General features: G+C 34.7%; 2 protein-coding genes across 3 annotated transcripts; one reads left to right on the top strand and one right to left on the bottom strand.

Moving 5' to 3' along the window:
- Positions 1 to 752: 752 nt before the first annotated feature.
- Positions 753 to 2,183, top strand: LOC140746997 (protein roadkill). The gene is made up of 2 exons (XM_073079213.1): positions 753 to 982; positions 1,068 to 2,183. Exons 1-2 carry the CDS (start codon positions 962 to 964, stop codon positions 2,058 to 2,060), a joined length of 1,014 nt encoding a protein of 337 aa, XP_072935314.1. The 5' UTR covers positions 753 to 961; the 3' UTR covers positions 2,061 to 2,183.
- Positions 2,184 to 3,663: 1,480 nt separating this feature from the next.
- Positions 3,664 to 13,208, bottom strand: LOC140746998 (casein kinase II subunit beta). 2 transcript variants are annotated; one of them, XM_073079215.1, is made up of 8 exons: positions 12,897 to 13,208; positions 11,553 to 12,395; positions 8,372 to 8,449; positions 7,750 to 7,852; positions 7,034 to 7,133; positions 6,654 to 6,745; positions 5,861 to 6,050; positions 3,664 to 5,578 (listed from the first exon to the last, which is right to left on the bottom strand). In XM_073079215.1, the coding sequence occupies exons 1-8, from the start codon at positions 12,996 to 12,998 to the stop codon at positions 5,470 to 5,472; spliced, it is 1,617 nt and encodes a 538-aa protein (XP_072935316.1). In that variant the 5' UTR covers positions 12,999 to 13,208; the 3' UTR covers positions 3,664 to 5,469. The 2 variants fall into 2 exon arrangements, with proteins under 2 accessions (XP_072935316.1, XP_072935315.1); XM_073079214.1 differs by lacking the exons at positions 11,553 to 12,395; positions 12,897 to 13,208 and adding an exon at positions 8,675 to 8,819 and having other exon boundaries at positions 8,372 to 8,447.
- Positions 13,209 to 13,650: the final 442 nt, after the last annotated feature.

Raw genomic sequence — 13,650 nt, 5'->3', positions numbered from 1 at the left:
AGGAACAATCGAACAATCGACGAACAATCGAACTATCGACGAACAATCGAACTATCGACGAACAATCGAACTATCGACGAACAATCGAACAATCGAAAAATTTCGATTGTTCGATAGTTATTCGAATACAATCGAAGAATTTCGATTGTATTCGAATAACTATCGAACATCACTTGGCCAGCGCGGTGGACTACTGGGTGGACTAGTGGGTGGGCACCCACTAGGAATGGCGATTCTTTCCAAAAAAGATCGATTCTTCCATCGATTTGGATCGGAGTGTAATCAATCGATTCAAAAACAAATCGATTCTCCAAAAATCAACACTAAAATTAAAAACAAACAAAAAAAACACTAAAATTCGTATCTGACTGCCAAAAAATGTCTAACACATTGAACCAATTTCGAAAAGATGGACTTTTGATTGTCTAGGATGAAAGATTGATTCATTGAATCGATCCATAACTGTACATCGATTAAAGTAATCAATTTTTTTGACCCAAAAGATCGATTCCTTGATTAATCGATGTCAGATTGCATCCCTACCACCCACCATACAACATCTATACTCCTTGCCACCCATTTCCCTAACAGAATATAACCACTACGTTTTACCACTTTCCAGTTTCCACGCCATTCGTGATCGTCGAGTGTCTATCCGCGCGGATAAGACTGATAGACGAAAGTTATATTTTATCTATGGGCTAAAGTTGTCAGGTACTGAGAACAGAGTATAAATATTTGATTGACAACAACGACTTCAATTTGTTTTTGTCATTCATTATCACTATTCACTATCAGTATAAGAAGTTGAATATCGATTATTGTTTTCTGCTACCATCATTGTTGTGGATATTTGTATTTCGAATTGAAAAGTGTATTTGGGATAATTTAAATTAATATTAACTGATCATTACATAGATTTACTAGGATTTCTCTACAGTAAATAAGCTGATATTTGAAGATGGGCGATAGTAATAGAATTGTGAGTCATATTGTAATAATCGCAAAATTTGTATCCTTGATCAAACTTAGTTGACGTGAATTACAACCTACTGCTATTGTTACAGGTGGTCAGAGACGTGATACAGGGGCACGAGGTATGCCAGACCTGCGATGCCAAGTGGTTATACTTACCAAATCTCTACGAGCATTTCCATAGGCCGAATTTCTATGACATCGGCGGCACCTATATAGACGAATACGCCGAGTTCTGGTTTATGTACAGAACTGAGCAAGTGTGCAAGCAGTACATCTTACACTTGTTTGTATGTAATCGCCAAACCGGTTCATTCAAAATTCAAGTGTCCAACGGGAATCAACTGAATGTTAATGACCGCACGAGCATCATACACCTCGATTCCACATCCTCGGACTTCAAGTTTGATAATGTACCTCCGGGGACCTATAGCCACCTCATAACTTACAGCTTTGGTGATCTTGATGTAGAGTTCATGAAGGACAGGAAACTTTTTATTGCTATCAGCTTTAATAACCAACCAACCAAGGAGACGAAAATTCCAATGGACTATGTTAAGAGTCTCCATGACTTTGGCCAGCTCATACATGACCCGGTGTGCGCAGACTTCACCATAGAATCTGCAGATGGAGATAAGTTCCAAGTGCACAAATTGTTGTTGGCATCAAGAAGTGAGGTATTTAGAGCTATGCTCAAGGATGACACTGCAGAGAGTATTAATAATCATGTGAAAATAGTTGATGTTGGGAAGGAAGATCTAAGCTGCTTGGTGGAATTCATGTACACTGGGACAGTTAAGGATCTAGAAAATGTGAACTGTTTCAATTTGCTCATGTTAGCAGACAGGTACAATATCAAAGGACTGAAGGAACTGGCCCAGCACGCTCTGGACCAGCAGCTTTGCACTGAGAATGCACTGGAGATCCTGAGGGCTGCAGACATGTACAACTCTGCCGTACTGAAAACTTCTGCATTCAAATTTATCAAGACTAACATTGTTGCCCTCGAAAGTTCCGTATTTCAAGAAATTCACAACATTCATTTGATGCGGGAGCTCTGTAAATATTTAGCTCCAAAATGTTAAATATAATCAATTGTATTATGCATAAACATTCTTAAATATAGCTGTTATTTATTATCATAAAAAAATCTCTATAACATTGCTGTCTCATAAACATAAGCTTTTATAATAAATCATGTCAATTTATGTTTATTGTGTAATTTATGTTACTAATATGTTATAATATAAAGAGTGAAACATAAAAAAATTATTGGAACCTTATAAATATGCTTAAAACATTCATAACAGTTTAAATACCTTTACCTTATTATTTTCTTAATACTATTGACAGATAAGAATGTAAAGAATCATAATTATTAAAAAAAAAAACTTATGGATTCCTATAGATGAATGGTTAAAATAAACATAGTAAATTAATTGGATAAAGAAAACGTAAAAATAAAGTTTATTATGTTGAAAACATAACCATTTGTAACAGAAGAGTGTGTTAATATAAGTTAAATAAGTATAATACCACTAAATCAAAGTTAGGTAACAATTAAAGTTCAGCTGTAAACTTGTACGTCAAGCACCGCTCTCCGCTCCGCGCACCGCGCCGCCCCAGCGGACATAATCATTTCGGAATAATATTTGTAGTCTTCGTTTCTGCGGCAAACAAACAACCGTTTAGAATCTATTGGATGATATAAGATGCACCTCGTGGGCTGAATGCTAGCCCACAAGTAATGCATCCTATCTTTTCTTGCATAAGATTCGTAGCAAATGGGCTAATAGTTTTATTTATGCTCCTTATAGAGTCCACCTCTGGTGCGGCGATGGCTACTCTGACTTTGCAACTGTCTTATGGATGGTGGCTATTTAAAGTTATGCCTGTCTGCCTCATATTGAAGATTTGATAAAAAAAACATATAATTATGTAGTCATCAATTAAATAGGTCAGAATCTTGGTTTAAAGTTAGCTCCTTTGAGATAGTGATAATGCTTTGTACCTCAGTATTATCGACACCAAATAATAAGTTCTACCAGTGATGTCTGTGTCTAGTCAACTCCTTAGTGATTTGCTGTATTTCATGATTTAAGATTTATTTTATGTTTTAATTGTAAACTAAAATATAGCGTAACTACTACTATATGCAAATGTATTTACTGTTGAGCTAGTTACTTTGATACTTAGATATACTGGCAAATCTTTTTTATACATAGATGCTTCTAACTTTTCTACTTTAGTGAGCTGTTCCTATTGTATATTTTTAAATGTGTAATTTATTCAATTTGTAGTTGCCAACGTGTTATGATTGTAGAATTGTATAATTATATACCTCAGTGCCATGTACTTATATTATAAGCAAAAATACACTAATGCAGTACATAATAATGGTGTGGACTAATTTAATACAAAATATCCCAGACTCCAGAAGAGGTATTCGCTTTTGAAACTACCTACCACATTGACTTTTATAAATTAATTAAGATTCCAGGATCTTATAAAAACGAAACAGTGTATTTTTACTTGGTTTTCAATTACGTTTACTTATGGATATTATATCTACTTATGAGTCCAACTCTTCCTCGCAAATAATTAAGGGAACACTGACATTATACAGTTGTGCACTATTATCGTGATCGTCTGGAGCCAACATGCAGGATAAGCAAGAAAAAAGGCCAATAGTTGTCATATTATTTATTTATAATTACTGGTACCGATACAATAACGAGTCCATGAACAAACGCGAAAATATGTAATGACCTAGGCACTAGATTATTAGGTATCGGATATAAAAATAAAAACTTATATGACCCTAACTTAGTATTAAGTTTATAAATATGTATACGAATTATAATGGCTATTTGAATCACGCCAAAATTAGCTACAACCAACTTATCTGATACGCTAAAGTTTTCCAACCAAATGTGGAGTGACCCAAACTCAGCACGTAAGTGTTAAAATACATACATTCTATGCAAAACAACGTAATAGCAAATGAAATATGAACTACCCACTCACAACAGCGTATTCTAGCCAGCTTAATTATATGCTATGGAAGTCTACACAGTAAATGGCGATGAAGAACAAAAAAACTAAGATCCAATACGTTGATTTTATCTTTACCCATTATTTTAATAGAAGGAATTCCAAATTCTATTTAGATTTCCTTACACCTTATCAACACTTACAAGATCGTCGTATGTCGTGGATCGAGACAGATTGCACCTAGTAGCTCCGCTCAAGGCATCTTACGTTGCCAGTGCCAATTGTCATGAGGTACAAAAACCGCGTTTTTAAATACATTATTAACTTCTACAAAATAAATATGCAGCGAGCCCATTTATATTGCTTTTTATTAATTATATTTTATAGCCGTAAATAATAATACATCTTTCTTAAGAATTTGTTGTCCTCTCGAATTCGTAGAATTTCTTAAGTTTCTTTATGAGGAGTTTATACGAGTGACACTGAATTGTACATCGTAAACATTCAATTATGAGTGTGCGTCACGGCGTTAATTGTTTCGCGCTTACTGTGCCCACCATGTCATTGAGTTATGTGTGCCATTGTGATGTCTGACATTTTTTTCTATACATTTGGCACTTTTCGTAAACAGTCAAGTGTAGTTAGTTTCATGCGTGCGGTTTTTTAAATTTCCCCAAAAAGAAAGAAAATGACGACGTCAATGTTATGTTATTTTTGGCAATAAAAATAAACATTTTTAACAGCGCCCTTGCCATACGCATAGAAAAAATTGTCGGACTATATCTACTACATTGATGCACGAAATTCAGATCATATTTTGTAAAGAAGTTCCAATTAATATTGATGAAACGCGCCTTGTTGCCCTTATGATCAATTTGAACACTATGTACTAAAGTATGCTTGAAACGCAGATACTTCTATCACTTTCAGGCATTGTTAGAAGTTAGACAAACACAGACGACATACACGCCAGGCACTGTCATCGTTAACATTACAGTACTGATACCACACCTCTGCAGAAAAATGGACATAAGAAATCCAAACAGATAAAACTTTATATAAGTCTATCACACATGTAAAATTTTGAAAGATAAAAATTCACGCAGAATATACACGTGGCAAAGGTATTTCTGTCGAATTATGGTCCACTATTTAAAATCCTCAACTGAAAACTACATCGTCGCAAACCACGCGCAATACGATTTTAATTTTTAAAACTAGAACAACACGTCGGTTGAATAGTCTAATATTATATTACTGATTCGTTTCGAAATCAAATTCCAAACTCGCACTGCTAACATATCCCCTCCCCGACCAACACTGTTTCTACTCGTCATAGTTTCGTTTTACCATTTGCTCCTGGCGCTGCCTTGATAGATGCAACGATACACTGGCACTGCTAGAAGCTACGTAGTACAGTAGTCCATTCTGAGTGCGTAGAGGGCGCTGTATATACAGAGTGGTGAGATAGCGGGATCTGATTCAAGGGCTGGTGCGGCCCTAGCGTTTACCGTTGTTGTACGAGAGATTCCGCAGCGGTGCCTTGAAGTTCGCCGCAGCCTGCTGCTGGATCTGATACGCGAGCGGGTGGATCTTGAACCCGTACAATCTGGGAACACATTTTACAAATAATTGTAACATTGTAATTATGCAACAATTCAATTTCAGGGTGTAGTATAGTAAGACAGCATACACTTATAAGTCGACTCTGCTTACTCTTCCAGTATAGAAATATAAGATTCGGATACACTCATAATTTGAAGATAAATTATAAATGTGCATGGCATTACACTGTCTTATTTGTATCAGACAGAGTGCCGACCTCACTACATCTTATGCTCCGTGCATACGTTTGATAATGGTATAAATATGCAATATATAATAGACATACCTAGGCACAAACTGCGAGGCGGGCCGCTTGGGGCGGTACTCGGGGTGCACCATGAACACCATGTGCGGGAAGCCGGTGCCGAAGTACGCGCCGTCCGTGTGGTGGTGCCGCGACGACTTGGGCGTGTACACGTCCATGCAGCGCGGACAGTACAGCTTCACCATCGCCTCGCCGGGCACGTCCGACAGACCTGTTCACATCTCATTTAAATGAAACAAGCATCAAGCTTGAAGGGCGGACGTATACCGTTGCGGTGCACTGAACGCTCAGCGTTGCGACAGCACGTCCCAAGGTGTACGACTATCGAGATCGCTTTAAACTTAACCACTAGTACAAACACAACTAAATCACAAATACATGTTCTATTTTAAGTTCTCATAGGTGTTTGCAATATGACATTTACTTACTTGATTGTCAAATTTTGATATCATTGATCTAAGATGACTAATAGGATACATAAAATCAAAGAGATAAAGACTCTTTTGTTTCTAGCATGAAGCAGTTCTGCATTTTGATAGATAGGTAAAGATGCAAGCTGGCTTATACATGAGGCTTCCATTCTGATTCTCAGGAGTGGTAATGCAACTATGACTAGCTGTTCTGTATTGAGAAATAGAAATCCATGAGCAGAAGTAAATACTTACAATTTGATGGACTATAAAGCCCATTTGCTGATCCAATTTTATTTCTTTTAACCATAAGGCATACATCATGAGGCAGCAATTAGAATATCACAAGCTGAAGCATAATTACCTGATCTCCAGTAAACTTATTGTTGAAAACATGTTCTTACCTAGAGGAAGCATTGGCTGGCACTCGCAGTACACCCGAGGACAATGACCAAAGTCACCTGCTTGGAACTTCTCTAACATTTGTCCAATTCCCCTGAAAGTTTTACAAAAACCATTAACTCATAGATGTAACAAGATATACTGTGAGTTGTGATTCTTCAGTTCTTAAATTTTTATTAAAAGACGGATTGTAGGGGTCAAAGCGTCTATATTAAACTGTTTATAATTAAAAAGAGTTACATCACAATTATAATTAAAAAGTTACATTATTGATTTTTCAGTACAAATAGCACATGAGCTACAAAATAATAAACAAAACTGGTTAAATAACAACAAGCTAGCAGATTTATACACACTTCATATATTTTATTATTAGTCTTACCGGTTAGTTAATATGTATCGAGCATGTATCAATCCATACAGGATCTCTGAAGCTTGCTCCACTAAATCTGACTGATTAGGATTATCATCGAGGTCATCATCTGTGACAATAAAACATAATTACAGACATTTTAAGAATTTATAAATAAATATTAAGACAATATTACATGTGCAGTTCCTTAGGTTTTAATCAATGCCTACCACTAGACTAAGCTATTATGATTTAGATCTTAAAAATGAAGCATTCAGGCCCCATAAACATCATGTTTTTGTAGATTTAGATAATAATATGCCTTATCTTAGCTGTAATACAAAAAAATAATTTATTTATCAATAAAATGAAATAGATGCGTAAACATCCATTGTGATTGTGAAACATGCTAAATTAGTATTGATAATACATTATCTGTATAATTTCTAAGCTTGTAAGCAAAAACGTTCTTATAATGTACACTACTTCTAATCTAACTAAATAGCATTTAACTTTACAAAAAATTACTGTAATGGAAAATAAAATACATCATAAAAATAAATATACAGTTGTTTTTAAAAAGTTCAGGCATTTAAAAACATATAAGTTTTAATTAGACTTATTACTTAGACCAATTATGCAACACTTATACATATGTTAAGGAAATAATAAAGAAGATACGGTTAGACTGAAGTATGCCTCAGACCTCCCATGTATATACCAAATATGGGTGGATGTATATTTACCTGGTTCCAAATCTAATATCATGTCCAGTGCTTGTCTATAGTGTGGCACCTGCTCATTCAGGCCAGTGAGATTGAACTTGTCATTTATATAGTCCTCATCTACCTGAAAAGTTGGAGATTTTTAAAGACTTAGGGAGCAAGTGAGCATGCAGTACATTTGATGGTAAGTGGTAAGTGCAATCTATGGATGGTAACTACTCCAGCCAGCGCCACACCCTTCCACCGAAATGCATGAAGTACAAATAGGTGTAGTGGTGGTATGTCCCAGGTCAAACCATACTAGGTCTCCCAACTGTAAGTTATAACAATATGGGCATATCACTGTGCAAGCTAAGTACATCCCAAGAGGTAAAATTCATCATATGGAGTTATTTCGGAAAGTTTACGACGAAGCAGGTGCTGCTTATTCTGCTATTACAGATGTGGTCCTCCAGGTGGTCAAAAATTTAAAACTTTTTTATAGTTTTTAGGATTGCAAGGCAGAGACATATGTGACTACTGTAGTGGCGTAATGTAGCCACGGGCGTCGAAGATACGACCACCAGTTGGATCAATAATGTGACATACTATTGATACTATTACTATACTAGACCTAATCAAACTATAATGCACGGTTACTTACTTCGCAGAAGAATTCGTTGCCTCGTAATCCGCAGAACCATGAAATCCATGATACCTCCTCCGAGCTGCTCATTTTTCTACAAAAACAATTTTGATATATAGCCTACCGCACTTTCGACAAAAAATACAACGCCTCGCCGTCTACACAATTTGAATCACATTCTTGTATTTACTCGACAAGATGTCGTGAATTAATTTCTTTTACACTAAAATTTCGACACTGGCGATTGTTTTTCTATAAAATCTGACCGATTTTTCAACAAATACACCAAATAAATTACGATTTAACGATTAGAAACCTCACCTTTTCGTGCCTTGATTAGCCACGCTTGACGGGACGTTCCTCGAGATGAGGGAGAAATTTCAATTTGCTGTTGTGTGGGTGAATATTGTCTATGGTAGATATCCAAGCGCACATCACATCACTCTAAACGCTCCGTTTTACTCATTATTTATTCAACATAATCTATTTTACTTGAATGTGTATTTCAAGGTGGATAAATATTTCAAATTACATTATAACTTGACACAATTTTAAAGCATTTTGTCTAATGCATTTGTTGCAAAATATCTACATACTGCTTATAAAGAGTGTGGAGGTAAGTAAAGGTGCTCCTTATGGTGTGTCCACACCTTGCTCCTCGTCTTGCCGCGATTATTTTCGTCGTGGCCACACGCTGTATTCACCCTACTCGTGTCTGTAGGCCTGCCACTTTTGTTGAAGATATAGTGTTTCTTACAAAAGGGAATATGCACATTTTTATTTTATTATTTTAAACCACTTATCACGTCGTTTTAACATGGTAAAAAATATGAACAATTTTATTAGTTTAAAATATTTTTTTAAAAATTATTTTAAAGTATCAATAAATTGCAACATTTGAACGCCGCCATTTTACGCGCTCTTCGATCGAATGACGTCACGTAGCGTGATTTCAGGTTTCATCGCTATTTACATCATGGGAAAGGCTAAATAACCACTTTATAAATATTTCCTAGAGTTATTGTGCAAAACCACTACTATAAATACATTTATAATATATATATTATAGTGTTTTTTCTTTTGCAAAAGATGCGAAAATACGAAAAATGTGGTGCAAGATTATAGGAAACAGATAAAGTATCTCCAAAACCGTATTAATCGTATCGCATTTACTGTAACAAACAATAATTTTAGGTAAATAATCTTAAAATATTGCGTTGATCATCTACTTCGTTAGGTACTTATCGACTTCTACATCAAACACACAAACAATTTGAAACACACAAAATTACATTATAATCTATTATAATCATAGATTAGTATTATAATATTATAAAGATAGGTGATAGGTTGAAGGTGGTAGAACCCTTTGTGGTTCGACTCCGGCGGCACCACCGCCACACCTATTTCTACCTAATAACAGCAGTGTTAGGCGATGCTGTGTTCCGGTTTGAAGGGTGTGGTAAGGGAGACAGACTTTTCCGACGCGTTCCAGCTTAGTCCCCAGGGGTAGCGGCGCATCTGTGGCCGACCTTAGGTGGGAATATCTAATCCTATCTGGGGTTGATTACAGATGTCCATGGGCGGCAGTAGCTACTTACCATCAGGTGGACTGTATGCTCGTCTGCTACTCCTATATTATAAAAAAAGAATATTAACAAAATAAGTTATGATCAGTTAAATATTTCTGAATTGACCTATGCGTAAAAACCAGTTTATTCATTTTGCATATTTTAGGTAAATAGTCCGATTGTGTTTTGACAAAACTACTTTCAATCATTGTTCTCATTTGTAATAAATAACACTTTAGGAATATAGACAAAAACAATTTTACTCTCAAACAGTTTGAATATCGACGCCGATAAACATCGTAACACGCTATGTGACGTCATTTTTCGATTCGACCAGTGAAAATGCGTTTTGCAAATTTGAATTTCGCTCGCATAATTTACGATTTTTGATTAAAGTTTTAAACAATTTAATGCAGGACCGTAATGTACCGAGGAAAAAAATAACAAACAAATCTGAATCACATGCATATTCCCTAATATATAAGTACTTTAGGAAAGAATACAATAGGTATATACACATTTGATTTCGCGGACTAACCTTAACGTACCTATGAGTACGTACATTTTTCTGATAAACTGTTTCTAATATATACACCAAGACGACGTATTTTATATATTTACAGATGACCTGTTTTGAAAATATTATCATAAATCGAATTTAGGGGATGACAATGACATTTTATATTTTATAGTTATAGATCAATGGGGGATGATTACATCTGGATCATCACTGATACCATAGTATCATCGATACGAAATGATTTATGGCATAATTATTTCTCTAAAATAAATAATACAACACTATATATTTTAGAACCAGTACCAACCCTAAAAAACCGACTAAATTCGGTAAACGACCGGCAGGACGAGAGCCCGGTCACACGACGTCCCTGCCCAGTTATATTTTGTAAAGTACATACATAATATGTAAGTAAAGAAACAATTAATTTTAAAATTAGACGTTTTTGCATTTACTTTGTGTTTCAAGTTGTGATCAAAGAAAGTCAATGTACTTATTCAATTAAGCGAATTGTAAACAAACAAAATATATTTTTGTTACAAATATTTAATAAAGTTACGTACTTAAATAACATACAATAAAAGTAACAACTTTAAAATGCTGTACAAATTGTGCAGGCTTATTAAACTAACAGGAAATGATTCAATACATTTGTGACTTGTAAATAAAATATAAATACAAAAAAGGTTCTCTTGTAGACTACTAGGTAGGCTAATAAATAAAATCAATGGTTAATTTATATGTACAACAAAGATATAAAGTTACATCTATGTTTTCATTGGCAGAAAGAATTCGGAAATTCTAAGTTTAAGTACTTTTGTTCTTATTTCAGCTTAACTGCCTATAGACAAATACTTTCAACCAATTAATACTACAGATATATAATAAGTACTGAGTAGTCTAATGGATATAATAATTATACTTGTCAGTGGATACAGGATAGATAATAGAGGGTTTATTTTTTGGAATTCTTAACATGTATATATTTTAACAATTTCTTGACTAGGTTGGCATTGTCTATTTCCGAAAAAGCATCCGAGTCAAGTATCTCCGGATGCTGTTCAATATACTTAAAAGCTACCTCCTGAATCTCCTTGTAATTATATTTCTCAGCCAGAACTGCTATAGTTAGGGCGTTTTCAGAGTTGATAGATGCCACAATGGCTAAATTTATTAGAATTGAAAGATTCTGCAGTTGAAACTTTTCTGATATATCCAATAACACCTCGAAGCTTTGGTTTAAAATATCGTTTATTGTACCAGTATACAAATACTGCAACAGAAGCTCAATTTCTTCATCACTTATGTTGAGGCAGTAAGCGTTGCAGTCTTTGGCTTTAATTGCATCTCTTATCACAGGGCTGTGTGCAGCTAGCACTATTTTGTGCACTTTATACTCTTTACCACTCTCTGATGTTAGAATAAAATCAGGTACCTGATCTTTGAGAAGTTCCTCACCAAATTCATGTTCAACCTTAATTTTTTGTACCACATCTTTGTTTAACAAACTTTTAGGGCTCATATCAATCACTACCGGTATCACCAGAGCATTAGTATGCAGCAATGAACGATTTCGCTCCGAGAAGCAAAATGTTTTAACATAGTGGACGTAATCAGGTTTTGTAGAATTAAACTGCATCCATCTTAGTTCATTTGTTAAGGTTGAGATTTTATCACCATTGAGAGTTGAATTTGTGATGGTATTAGAGTTACTTATACCAAGGGTGAACATACCAGGTTGTCTTTGATTGACAAATATATTAATCAGGTGGTTGTAGCCGGGACATGTAGTGGTGGTGAAAAAGAACCATAGTGCAGGTTCACCGTCCCAGTAGACTCCTCCGATGTCATATTGATCATTGTGTTGCAATTTGTAATTGCTATCAAATATGTAGAGGCCCTTTGCATCTGTGGATTCACATCTGTAAAGGGTTGCGATTGCGCCATTTACCTGAAAATAAGAAATTGCAATTTATATTTCAAAAATATTGTTATTTCTGTTGAATATCCAATAATATAAACACATTTAAAGCAATTGTTTTATAATATTATTACATTTATCATTATGTTTAGGTATATGAACAAAACTTATATTTAGCTATGATGTCATTCTGACCATAGATTTTCTCAAGATTTGTATTGTAAATACTGAAGGATATGTGAAAACAGAACCTTAAAAAGTGAAACTCTAATTTTCAGTATAATATTATTCTTCATTTAATATTTGTTGTTATAAAGTTTCTTAATGTTATTTATACTTAGTAATACATCATTTTATGAATAGGCATTCTGCATAATATGATTCTCATCCGTTACTAGGTTTCTTTAAGTTTGTGTGAAAAATAAATAGTTAAATCAGATATTTTATTTCATTTCGGAAGAATATTGGAGGATATTATTATATTGACACACTAGTGACACTTCATATTATTTGATATGTTTTGGTTCTTACCTTGTTCCATGGAGTTAGGCTGGTATGAGTAATTGTGTTAGGCTCCTCCATGTAAGCCAAATAATTGAGGTAAATATCTTCCGGCTCTTCATTGTCCTCCATTTTCCGACAACAGAATATAATTACAAACTTTTTCACAACTACAAGAGAACACCTACGTTACGACCGTAATGATTCACACGTTTCGCTCCGTTCGTTTTATTTATCTATATTCCTACTCTTTACTCTTTTATGTTATTTATGAAGTAAATAGGCAATCGTACCGAATGGAATTGATTGATTTTTGATTACGTACCACAGACACAGGTCACAGATATAATATCTCCGCTTGACTAGAAGCATACTAGAAGTGTTATTGATTTAATGCATAGACTGCATAGATATAGTTCAAACCAAATGTCAAATAGTGCATTTTCATTGTTGCCGACTTTAACACAACACACTCATTTAATGTTATCTACTTCAGCAATTGTTGTCTCCACGATTTTAATAATCTCTTTAGCCTTTTGATACGGCTAATGTTAATATATTATATACAATGTAATATGTATGCTTCTTTCATTCTTTGGAACGATCTGCAGTCTAAATACTTTTAGGATTTTCACACAGTATAAGATGTCGTTGGCTCGTCGGAATCGTCTAAATTGAAGTATTGTAGGAATGCCATAGGCTGCATATTAGTAATTATAATACAGGGTGGCGCTTAATCACCCTATTTTGTTTTTCAATAACTTTTGTACTGAATAAAAAAAAG

The sequence above is a fragment of the Epargyreus clarus genome, unplaced genomic scaffold, assembly GCF_041222505.1.
Source record: "Epargyreus clarus isolate Ecla_fem2 unplaced genomic scaffold, WU_Ecla_fem_2.2 ptg000014l, whole genome shotgun sequence".
Lineage (NCBI taxonomy): Eukaryota > Metazoa > Arthropoda > Insecta > Lepidoptera > Hesperiidae > Epargyreus > Epargyreus clarus.
This window is presented reverse-complemented; position numbering and strand designations above follow the sequence as displayed.

Coding starts and splice junctions, on each gene's coding strand:
- LOC140746997 (XM_073079213.1), top strand. CDS start 962: ATGGGCGATAGTAATAGAATT. Junction 983..1,067: donor TGGGCGATAGTAATAGAATT/GTGAGTCATATT, acceptor CTATTGTTACAG/GTGGTCAGAGACGTGATACA.
- LOC140746998 (XM_073079215.1), bottom strand. CDS start 12,998: ATGGAGGACAATGAAGAGCCGGAAGATATTTACCTCAATTATTTGGCT. Junction 12,396..12,896: donor GCCTAACTCCATGGAACAAG/GTAAGAACCAAA, acceptor TCTTATTTTCAG/GTAAATGGCGCAATCGCAAC. Junction 7,853..8,371: donor GCAACGAATTCTTCTGCGAA/GTAAGTAACCGT, acceptor CCAACTTTTCAG/GTAGATGAGGACTATATAAA.